At 34.3% G+C, this 12,484-nt stretch overlaps 1 protein-coding gene across 8 annotated transcripts in view; it reads right to left on the bottom strand.

Annotated features, from left to right (window-relative positions):
- The window catches only part of LOC131683766 (regulating synaptic membrane exocytosis protein 2), a 199,755-nt gene that overhangs the window by 110,706 nt on the left and 76,565 nt on the right, over positions 1-12,484 (bottom strand). For 7 of the 8 annotated variants that reach the window (XM_058966036.1, XM_058966035.1, XM_058966037.1 and 4 more), the window contains exon 7: positions 4,825-5,390. The exons of the other annotated variant lie outside the window; for it this stretch is intronic. In XM_058966036.1, coding sequence (XP_058822019.1) covers positions 4,825-5,390 — 566 coding nt within the window. The remainder of the gene's footprint in view (positions 1-4,824; positions 5,391-12,484) is intronic. 8 annotated transcript variants of the gene reach the window in all.

Below are 12,484 nucleotides of genomic sequence, written 5' to 3'. Positions count from 1 at the left end.
TCGCCGTCTCTGTCCCTTTCGACATCTGACTACGTCTATGACATTGGTCTACTTTGACCACTCGAAACTTTTTTCGTAGATTACTTTTCAAATGACTTTTACTCTAAAATACTTATTTTGTATGCTTTTTTGAGTATATTGTGCGATATTTGTGTACAAAAACTACAATACAATTCCAATTGGAAACGAATTATACGAATTTTGGTGACTCAAATTCAACAGTATATTGAAATATTTTGGACAATTCAGATTTATACCTATTTAACAATAATATCTTTTCAGAATTCGCTTAAACACACAATTGAATGAAAACATTGATATTAAGAACTTATTGCGGGGGGGCATAGCGTAGTTGGTAAATCAATTGCCTTGTACGCAGCTCACCTGGGTTCGAATCCCAGCCCCGCACATTGATTTATAGATTTTTCTTAACAGATTTTCCCAACATGAAGGGGCGAATGACTTTAAGGGAAAAGAGAAAGGGCAACAAGCAAAAACGAAAACAGCAGTTTTTTCCACACCGTGTGTTAGATCTTCATAAAAATTAATCAGCATTACTGTATCAACATTCTACATAAGCTGATTGATTTTTATGAAGATCTAACACACTGTGTCGAAAAAAAACTACTTTTTGCTTTTCGATTTTTGCCTATTCTCTGTCCAACCTTAAGAATAAAACCTCTATAAAAGAATGAAAAAAAAATATTGCGGCTGAACATGACTTAACTTTTTGTCAATTCCGACAGCATAAAGTAATAAGTAGCGCTTGTCCGGACATGCGCAGACACAAGTGATTCGCATTTCAAATGCGAAAATATTCTGACTCTTGCGGTAGAAGACAAAGGGTTAAGTCAAAAGCAAACTCTAAGCTTGCTCATTCATCCTATTCCACGCTTTTCAAAATTTCCTTCCTTCAACTCCTTGCTCTACCTTGAGTACTTTTGTCTCTTAATATACTTGACACCTTCCAATCCATTGCTAATTAAATGTCGTTACAACAGTTAAAAATTGACTCAATAGTGTGAGGGATTCCATGAGAAACCGGCCGATCGCAAAATATGACCATCGTCGATTCGAACGAAACTTTGCAGGTGTGTTCGCTGTATGAATCTCCATGATATTCTCTGGCAATTGGAATATTTTTATACAAGAGTAATTTTTCAAAAGGGCGTAAACGTTTCTACGTGCATGAATTTCAAATTTTTTTGTTCGATTACTGTATTTTATACAGCAAATCTGACAACAAGTTACAGGGAATGAATACTTCTGTCCGAAAAGAATATACACTGAAAAAAATGTTGTCATTTTTCAAAAAACAAAAATTTATGATAAAAATTTAAATTGCGAAAAAAACCATTTTTTAAAATTTTTTATATTTTGTTATCAAAAACCTAAAGAGAAAAGAAACATTTTGATTGTGATTGCATGATGGAGAAAAAATCGGTAAAAAAGTTTTTGTAACAATAACTTCGTACATGTTTTTAAATTTCATACTAATTGACATACAAAATTGTAATTTTATTACAGAATATAATTCTAAGCACCATTTAAAATCAAAATGCATTTAACAAAAATCTTCCACAATGCGATAGTTTTCGAGATATTTGAAATTTTGCTACTTCAAAAACAATTAATTCGTGTAATTATGCTCTTTTTAAAAGTTATTCGCGTTACCCCATCAAAAAATGTCAAAAATTTAATGTTTATCGTTTTAAAGACGTAAAAGCAACCTTTTTAGTGTATTCGGACCATGGAGAAGCTTTCAATAAAAAAGTTTTACAAGCAACAACTTTTGACATTTTTTTTATAATTCTTACTATTTGCAGTCAAAAATACAAAAATGTAACTTTAAAATGTTTCACAACATCACCTTGATGTCAAAGAGAAAGTTGCGGGAAAGTTTACGGGCCTTTTAAAAAACCTATTATTGTTGATGGAGAAACGCGACTAACTTATGAAAAGGTCGTAATAAAACAAAATAATTGTGTTGTTAAAACAAAAGTTAAAATATCTCGAGAACTACTACATTTTAGAAAATTTTTGTTAAGAGCATTTCGATTAAAAATGGCGTTTAGAATCATATTCAAAAAGAAAATTGTATTTTTGACTGCAAATAGTAAGAATTATAAAAAAATGTCAAAAGTTGTTGTTAGGAAAACTTTTTTATTGAAAGTTCCTCCAGGATCCAAATACACTAAAAAAGTTGCTTTTACGTCTTTAAAACGATAAACATTAAATTTTTGACATTTTTTGATGGGGTAACGCGAATAACTTTTAAAAAGAGCATAATTACACGAATTTATTGTTTTTGAAGGAGCAAAATTTCAAAAATATCGAAAACTATCGCATTTTGGAAGATTTTTGTTAAATGCATTTTGATTTTAAATGGTGCTTAGAATTATATTCTGTAATAGAATTACAATTTTGTATGTCTATTAGTATGAAATTTAAAAACATGTACGAAGTTATTGTTAGGAAAAAAATTTTACCGATTTTTTCTCCATCATGCAATCACATTCAAAATGTTTCTTTTCTCTTTAGGTTTTTGGTAACAAAATATAAAAAATTTAAAAAAATGGATTTTTTCGCAATTTAAATTTTTATCATAAATTTTTGTTTTTTTGAAAAATGACACAACATTTTTTTCAGTGTATATTTTTTTCAGACAGAAGTATTCATTCCCTGTAACTCGTTCTCAGATAGTTTTGCTGTATGAAATACAGTAATCGAACAAAAAATTTGAAATTCATACACGTAGATGCGTTTACGCCCTTTTGAAAAGTTGCTCTTGAGTCAAAATAATCTCATTACCTGTGGAAAATATTTACTCTTGCATGAAGGTGAAACGTGTAAAGTTTCATTGGAATCTAAGATGGTCGGTCACGATTTTAAAGATTTTCGGACGGATCTTCGTGGAATTCCTCTAAAAAAAGGAAAAAAGAAGTTACGAGTCAATACCTGTAAAAATGTAATTTATTTCGCCTTTCCCTAGTTCATACAGTTTGAATTTTACATCAAAAGGTTCACAATACATATTTTAATTTACATGTTCTAAACATGTATAATACTATAATCAGACAGAAAAAATCTTGCTACGTTGTTAACAACATATGTAATAATTTTTTTTTTCTAAATGTGTATCTTCTGCATAAAAAACCAATCTTGAAAGTTTTAGCGAATTCTATACATTTCCTTTATAAGAAAAGTAAAAAATTTGTCGCCATTTTTTATTATTTATGTCCCCCTCCCTCTCTTATATTGTGACAAATGTCAAAGTAAGCTTAGATGCCAACATAATTTAGATAATCTTAGACACCCGCCCACTTCGTTTAAAGTTTTTGACATTAATGAGAAAATAATAGGAATAAAATTTTTGAAGTAGAACTAGGAAAATTACAGGTTATACATTTTTTAAAGGAAACATCTTTAGAATTTCAGTGGATATATTTTCGTTTCTTGAAAAATAGAGGAACTTGGAGTTTCGGGAGATTATGTTAAAAGAATCACCTATTTCTAATCACCATTCTGCTCTATGCTACAAATCATATATATTTTGGAGTTTTGCTTATGTGAAAAAATCACAAGAATCAAACAGAACCTTTGCGACCTTTATCAGAATACGAGAAGTTGGGGTTCTAGGGCATTTCGTCACTCATTTAAATTTTATCATCTTCTCGTGTATATATCTCTATTATTCTTCAATCAAGTTTTATTAAATGTGCCTTGTTGAACGTAGAAAATCCTGCGGAACAAAATAAAATTAAATATACTATCGATAAAATTCCGATGCATTAGATTTTTTGACAATTATTATTAAATAGTACGTACCAACTGCAGTTAACAATATATTATTTTTTTTAATTAACTATTTCTAGAGTGAAAAATGCGCATGGTAAATGTTTGATTTCAGCAAAAATACGGATATTTGGGAATTTGATGCAATTTTCTTGACTAAATGTCAAAAAATCTTATGTTATCGAATTTTACCGGCTACGAATCTATTTCCATACTGTTTCTGAGAATTTTCCACGTTTAACGAGGTTCATCAAAAAATAAATTGATTAACAAAATAATATAGAAATATATGCACGAAGAAAGTAAAATTTTTTATATGAATGACAAAATGCACTACAACCTCATCTTCTCGTATTCTGACACAGATCGCAAAAGTATCATTTGATTGCTGAGATTTTTTTACATTAAAAAAAAACTGCAAAATACGTATGATTTGCAGCATAGAGCAGAATGATTATTAAGAATAAGAAATTTTTGGAACTAAATGTCTAAAAACTCCAACTTCCCGTATTTTCGAGAAAGGGAAATATTTGTATTTAAATACTAAGAATATTTTTTTAAAAGGTGTAAACTGAGATTTATTTATTTTATTGGGTGTTTTTTTCGCAATGCCCTAGTGTGTACGGTGAAAATTTTGAATATATTTTTACATTCTCCAACTCTCTCTTGTCATCATACAAGTCTTTTTATTTTTATACAATTGTATCGGGATTTCAAGTTTTGAATCCAACTTCTAGAAACATTGTGATCTATATATATATATACACGTCATCGCGAGCAAACGATTGAAACACAATCCAAATCATGTAACGAAACGTTAGTCATTGCATTGCTGCAATGATGTCACGGAAGCTCATGCAAAAGCAATACCATTCATGCGAATCAGAACTAAAAATACAAAGTGCTGAATAGATGTGTAGTAACAGACTGAAGAACTTGAAAAGAAACAAATTGGATTAAACTGTCTGTATATGGTGTATAGAACAAAAGCTGTTCTTCAGTGTGTTCAGATGTACAATATGAAGGTACCTTTGGGCCATCGCCACGATTCGAATCTTCACTACTGGTGAATGTGCTGCTCGTGTCGATACCGGAGTCCTTGGTGGCAGAATCCTGACTGCCCTGCCGTTCCGACTCCCACCGGCCCCAATCATCGGTGTCCTGCCCATCAAATCTCACCGTTTTCTTTCTCCGCTCGGTGAACCGTCTACTGTCCGCCGGTTCATCCCAGTATGGATCCGGTTGCTCATTGCCAGCAGAACTCGAATGGTATCGACTGTTCTGCTGTATATACTGATATTGGCTATTATGGGCTTGATGGGTTTGCGGCACTGACTGGTGACTATGTTGATGATGACTACTACTGTGTTGATGATTATTGTTATCGTACGCCGAAGAAGTAATTGTGCTATCGGCAACCACTACCTGCGGTAGTGGCTGCTGACTGTGCGAGTGCGTCTGCTGACTTTGGTACCGATTGTGATTTGTTCGGTTATAGCTATTTCTTTGCTGCACATCCAGCTTTCTCGCTCGGTACTCCGGGACGCTTGGATTCAGTCGGGAGTGATTATCAAAATACTGTGTTTGATGCCCGGCTGCAAGAAGGGTTCAAAGCGAACAACGCTCAACATCGATAGTAATCAAGTTTCTCTAGTTAACCTAATTAGCTAATATATTAACTCAAGGGAAATACGCTACAAATGAAAGAACGCAAGAAACATACAGCAAATCACAACTAAGTATACCAAAGGAAAACAAAACCAGAATCCCTAATTTTACCTTACTATTTTCTGATACTCAGAATGCATCTAATTGATCGACGAATTTGTTAACCAACTGCTGCGACGGTTGTAGTGTATGTTGATAAAGAAATCAGTTGTATCTTCTTATTTTAACAGTGCTGAAATCTGAGAACGTAACAACATAAAAACTTCACAAAAATGCCAAAAACTAAAAAAAATATCATAACATTTTCGTTATTTCTAATACAACAAAATATTACATGATATTCTAAAATAATAAGAATATTACTTTCTAAAAGTCGAATAGGTCCCTAATCGTCGCGAAACCTTACAAGTATTGCTATCAAAAGTACTGATAAACAAACATCAAAAACTTTATGGAACAATGTTCAGTACATTTTAAAATATTTACTGTTAAATTAGGATGTTTTACTTCTATAACTTAATGGGATTTTGTTAAAGCTCAATCTCCTACATTCAATCACAACAATTATGCAATAATTATATCACATGAATACTTAGTTTTTCATACGTTAATGAAGGTGATCTAGTAAGTTGAGTTTGTTGTTGCGGAGTGTAAACCAAAACTCCGCTTTGAAATTTACACGGGACTAACTAAATTGCTTCTTCACGATTTTAAGAGGTTAACTGCTTTAGTAAATATAAAGAGGAAATCCACAAATATCCGAAATTTTTTAAAATTTTGTGGGATCATTTTCGATTCCGATGAAAGTTTACACATTTCCCCGGCATGGAGGACTAAACATTTTCAGCAATCATTGAGATCGTATTGATTCAAGAACAGTTTGTTAAAAGGGTGTAGAACTTTTTGCATGCAGTATTTCCTGAAAAAAATATTGTTCGCTTACCGCATTTTATGCAGCAAAACTATTTGAGAAAGAGTTACAGGAAGTAAATACTATTGCATGAAAAATACACTGAAAAAATGTTGTGACATTTTTCACAAAAACAAAAAAGTATGGTTGAAATTTAATTACAGAGAAACCCAAGGGGTAAGTCGCTTAGAACAATGTTCCATACACACTATATTAGCAACGAAAACACGATATAATAATAGGATCCACAGTAATACACAATCCTTTCACTCGTTATCACATGTGTGGAACACTTCTGTAAACTAGAAAACAGTTCACAAAGTGTAACTAAATGATCACAGCAACCGTTGCAGCAACCCGTGTTTTTGTATTGCTGAACACCATGGCACATTGCGGCACAGGCTATCGCGCTGTTTGTTTGCAAGCATAACACGATTTGGGCTAAGCGACTAACCCCTTGGAGAAACCACTTTTTCTTAGTTTTATATCTTTTATCAACAAAACCCAACAAAAAAGGAAACATTGGAGAAACTATCAGTAAAAATGTTTTTCTAATGAAAACTTTATACTTGTTTATAAATTTCGTGCAAATTGACGGACTAAATCATAAAATATAATGATTTTGACTAAAATCTTTAACAACGTAATATTTTTCGAGATATTGGGAATCTTGTTTCAACAAAAACAATTTATTCGTGATTGTGTCCTTTTTATAAGTTATCCGCGTTTCTCCATCAACAATCAAATGTTTATCGTTTTAAGCAAGAAGATACTTTTTAATGTATCTTCTTACTTTTAGTGTTGTTTTACAAATGCATCATAGAGAAGCTATCAATAAAAAGCTTTCCTAACAACAACTTCAAACATATTTTTATATTTCATACTTCAAACATATTTTTATATTTCATACTATTTACATAACCAAGAATTTCAAAAATGTTGTAGTCTTTAAAATATTTTATTTTTTTTCCAATAAGAACAATTATATTGTTTTACTGCGACCTTTTCATAAGTTACTCGCGTTTCTCAACCAAGAATAAAGCAAATGTCGAATTTTATATAAAAAATTCCCATAACTTTCCTTTCAACTTCAAAGCGATATTGTGAACTATTTGAAAGCTACACACTAAGCCAGCCAAAAGTTGTTCAGTAATTTTTTTTGACGACTTGGATAGTAAAGTGATATTTTTACGGAGCCATAAGGAAATTGTTTAAAAAATTGCGGTAAAGTTTTCATTTTTTAGCGATTTTCAGTAAGTTTTCGAATAATTTACTGACTCCCGCAATATTTTTCACTGAATTTATCAGCTCTTCTGTTTTTTTCGGTACATAAACATTAACCAGTACAATACTGACTGATTGTTCGGCAAAATTGTACCAACATTACCGACCCTCGTCAAAAACTTACAAAACAAGTACAGCAAATCAACTGTCAAGTCGTCATTTTCAGAGGAAACTGCTGACTGATCAGTATTTGTTGACGTTTGGAGGGAACGGATTGCGAAGAGTTCGGTAACCGAATTGTTTTACTGAATTGATTACCGAACGGTTTGCTGTTCAAAGCCCCAGCAAAATTTTACTGTACCCAGTAATTCAAACTAAGTGTGTACATGAAAACAATAAAAATATGATTCAATTATAGGGTCTGATGATTAACCAATATAGTTGAATCACATTTTTATTGTTTTCATGTAGCTTTTAAATAGTTCACAATATCGCCTTAATGTTAAAGAAAAGTTACAGGAAATTGTTGACAAAAAACAAAGAAGTTAAAAACTTGTTTTTTTTTGTAATTTAATTTTTTCGTCTATTTTTGTTTTTTTCTATTGCTTTCAGGGTATTTTTTTCCACGCAGCAAAAAACTCCGGTAGTTTTACTGTACAAAATAAAGTTCAAGAAATAAAAGAAAATTTCTTTGAAAGTTATGTATGTAAAAACCACTACGCCCTTTTTAAAAATTGAGCTCGGGTCAGAAATATTGTAATTCCCAGAGACAATCATATAGATTCATGAATCGAACCTAACTGCAAAGATTTATTGACTGAATAAACTAAAATTTGGTGTAAAAAGCTTATTTTTAGGATATTTTCGGCGATACAGGAGGGTTATTGGAGAGAACCCATCGTCGTATAGAACTATTGGTGAAACTATTGGAGAGAATTATTCTCAGTAGGATAATTTTCTCCAACGTTTACAGAGAGCGATCACGGCTTGTCTAAGAACCATTACGGAATTTGGAAACGGATGTTTACAGTGGGTAGTGATCGAAAACTGAGCTTTGAACCAAATGTCAAGAATAAGTTCACTGACTCGAGCTATGAAGTCATTTCTGAATCACTTTAGTTATTTCCAGAACTGGTCTGCAAGACAAACAGGCGACAGGAATCGTTTAAATCACTCCAGGAGTCACATGTGGCTCTACCAAAACACTCTTGATGATGTTTTAAGCGAATAGCATTAGCACCACACCCGAAGAGGACCAATCGTCAGGTTAGGATTACCCAGCAGGAAACAGAGCTTCAAACAATTGACATCCTTGCGTGAAATTGAAAGAAAAGGTATCTGAATTGAATCTGAATGTCGGTTTCGGTAAAGCAGAAATAGATAACTGATTTTGAAATTTCGTAGCACTGGCAGGAAACCTACCTTCACGACAGCTTATAGAAATTGGTCCCTAAATGGCGCAAAAAAAACGGTAGGTAAACACAAAATGTGAAAATATGCACTACGTTTCGCGTAAAGGTTGATCTACTATTAGATCTGACAAAGACGCAAGAGAAATGATCGTTATACCAGCGCAAAAACTCATGCATTAAAACAACGATGAATAGGGATCTTTAGGAGTGTGCGGGTTAAGGCATATTCTGATGCAGATTAGTACCGTGAGTTAATATCTCAGTCCTTTTTCAATTTTTTGGCCCGAAACTATTGAAAAAAGCATTTTTTAGTTTGTTTCCTTTTAGGACAATAACACATCCAAACCCATGCGACTTGCACGACTCTATAGGTTACCTTATCAGATCTACCATAGTTTGCAGATGAAACTTGGGATGGCAGGCTGCTAGCGGATTGAAAAAGTACCAGACCATGCTGTGTGGGGTGCTGTCCCGGTTAACAATGAGGCGAACGAGATATTTGCAGATACGTCATTTAGTAGCACAACTGTCAGTTTGCCGGTTGAATTTAATTCGTTTTTTTTTTAAATTTAAAAAGCATAAAAAAATAATTAAGGTTTAAGAATGATATGAGTGTACTCGTAAGGACACCCGCTATCAATACATATGAAAAACTAGCACAATTTTTCCAAATTAAAGATCCCTATTATCATCATAGGCAGAACTCACTCGAACACTCTTTCCCTCTAGATTTGTGAGTAGTAGTGTGGACTAATTTACGATAGCTCATCTGAGTAAAACAAACACAACGAAAATTCCAATCCAAGGAGGCGAACACGAAACATGAGAAACCTTTTTGACCAAATTCACTAAACAGGAAAGCACTTCAACTTTAAAATACAAACATTTCAGGTAACACTAACTAACAAGTTATAGTTATTGAACGGAATGAACTGCGGCATTTTATTCTTAAGCTAGGTTTTGTTCAATGTTTTCTCTTTTTCTAGACATAAAGGAGTAATGTCTACCTAAGTGCGGTCAATTTTTTTATTAGCGTATAAAGCTGCGTTGAGCAGTATAAATGCGCACTCACTTTTAGCTTTCGAGTGGTACAGAAAAGATTTAAGAGTGATTGTGGATCAACGTGCACGGATCAAAGATCTATTTTTACTCCAAACAAAAAATGATAAAAGTTATTGTTTGTTTATTCGGGCCATTCACTCGTCCTACAAACGTAATACTTACAGAGATGTCAAAATATATGCATATCGAAATGTTTCAAAAAGAGCAGTTGCAGATAACCCACTATAGAACAGAGATGCTAGGTCAGCAACTGCAAAGTGCGGGAAGGCCGCCAGTGTCATCAACGCTTTGGCTAGAAATGTACTGCTGGGCCAAGTTGTATCAAGAGATGTCTTCTGGCTAATGTATTCTGATTGTCGTCAATATAAAGTACGGAGGTTCTGGAATGGGTTATAGCGGAATCGACTGAAGCTGTGCAGTATCTTTTTTCATTGCCATACAGAACTTTCTCATCAGAAGCAGTCTGCTTTGTTCCTTGAATGATCCTGGAAGCTACAAGCAGAATAAGACCAGGGGAATACAGAAAACCAGGCATTGCATTTATCGCTCATATGAGTAAATGCGTCCGGACAATTTGCTACTGCGACAATAAAAACTCACATTTTCACACGAAAAGTTATTTGCACTCACACAACTTCTCCGGATAAATACAACGTGTTATTTCTCCGGATAAATAAAACCACCGGAGAATGGGCGAATGAGTTTATCACGGTATTCTTTTTGCGCCGCTACCTTGCTGTCGCTATTCCAAAATACGAAAAAACAAGTTTATCGTTCTTCTTTGCCGCTTTTCTTTGGAATTAAGTGTAAATTTTAACGCTTTTACCGATTTCCGCGAAATTAAAATCTTACCACCTTCTCCGGTGAGAAGGAAAAATCAAATAAATTTTATCCGGAAAATTATTCTCCCGCTATTTGTGGAGACGGAGAATTTTGCGACTCACCTTATCTCGGAAAAGTTAGACATCGGATAAGCTTCTTCTCGCGTGAGTGAAAAAACATTGACGGGTAGCACCAAGTCGACGAAGAAACGCTGAAAGAGTGATTGTGACGGGATGAATGAGTAACAGAAAGACAGAGAAAAACAGGAAATTGTTTCCTGGAGAATCGGATCGCTCCGTCGTGGTGGGGTAGATTGTTCCCCGGAGACTACTCGCGTAGGTCACGACCACGCTGGAAGCTGAACGACTCACGAAAACTGTTATCGGCCTCGGGAGAAATTTCACCGTCAGGAAACTCTTCATCGGAGTAGGGTAGTTACACAACGAGAGGCACAAAAAACAAATTTGGGAAATTTTCCCTGGCAGAATAAAGAAGTGTAAGAATCTACTTTCTACTTCTGCCGCAGTCAGACGTACAATCGAGCCATGTGAACAACAGGCCTCTCGATCTAGTGTGCATTGTCTCGAGAACAAAGTAAACATCGGATTATTCTTGTCATCATGAGTAAAGTTGACGAAAAAGCTCTACTCCGACCCAACGCTGCGGTCGTTGACTTTAAATTTTGTTTAAAACGACCAAATTTTGGTGAGGTGGAATACCTTCTGAAGGTAAAAATGCAACTTAGACTTACGGAAGTGTTGTACCTTCAGTATCATCATCTTCGCAGTGCATTGTTAATATCATTCAACACGTTAACACAAGCCGAGCGTTTCGTTTTGAAGAACAACTTAAAACGCGTGGTTGAAAGTGACAACGTTGGAATTAAGATTCCCGTATATATTGAGAATGATTATATATATGTAAGGTTATATGACCTATCGCCTCGTACCCCTCCTGAGCCAATTGAAAAATGCATGTCGCAATACGGAGAAGTAGAATCCGTTACACCTGATACTTGGAGAAACTTCAATAAAACTCAAAATTCACGGAACTACAATTATGCAAACTACGCTATGCACCCATGAGAGGCAAACTCCTACGTGCAAGAATTGTAATCAGACAGCTCATCATAGACAACCTTGCGCGGAAGATGCTGAGGAAGACGCATCTCAATCGATTGCCAACTCATCTACGGCAAACCACCCCAAAACAGAGTTTTCAATACCAATGCCTGAACCACAAACGGTGGCCAAATTTGTGGCAGCAGTTGCACAGACCATAATGACAACCACAAAAGAAGCATCCAGTACCGCAAAATCAACTGTAAGCAACATTGGCAAGGATAACAATAACAGTGACGGATATACGCTGGTCAACAATAAGTGCAAGAAACAGGGAAAAACATCTGATCGCGGCTTCGACCTGGACGTGAAAAACAAAAAAGAATTAAATGACCCCCAGATGCAGATTGCCAGCAAACCCCGCGAAAGAAGGTCTCCGCTCGCAATAAAAAGTTGCGCGCACGAGATCCAGTATTATAATAAAATTTGCTTATATTTTTATTTTTACATTTGTAAACATGTAAAAGATC

Source organism: Topomyia yanbarensis, chromosome 2 (assembly GCF_030247195.1).
Source record: "Topomyia yanbarensis strain Yona2022 chromosome 2, ASM3024719v1, whole genome shotgun sequence".
Taxonomy (NCBI): Eukaryota; Metazoa; Arthropoda; class Insecta; order Diptera; family Culicidae; genus Topomyia; species Topomyia yanbarensis.
Note: the sequence above shows the minus strand (reverse complement) of the source record. Positions and strands in the feature narration are given on the sequence as shown.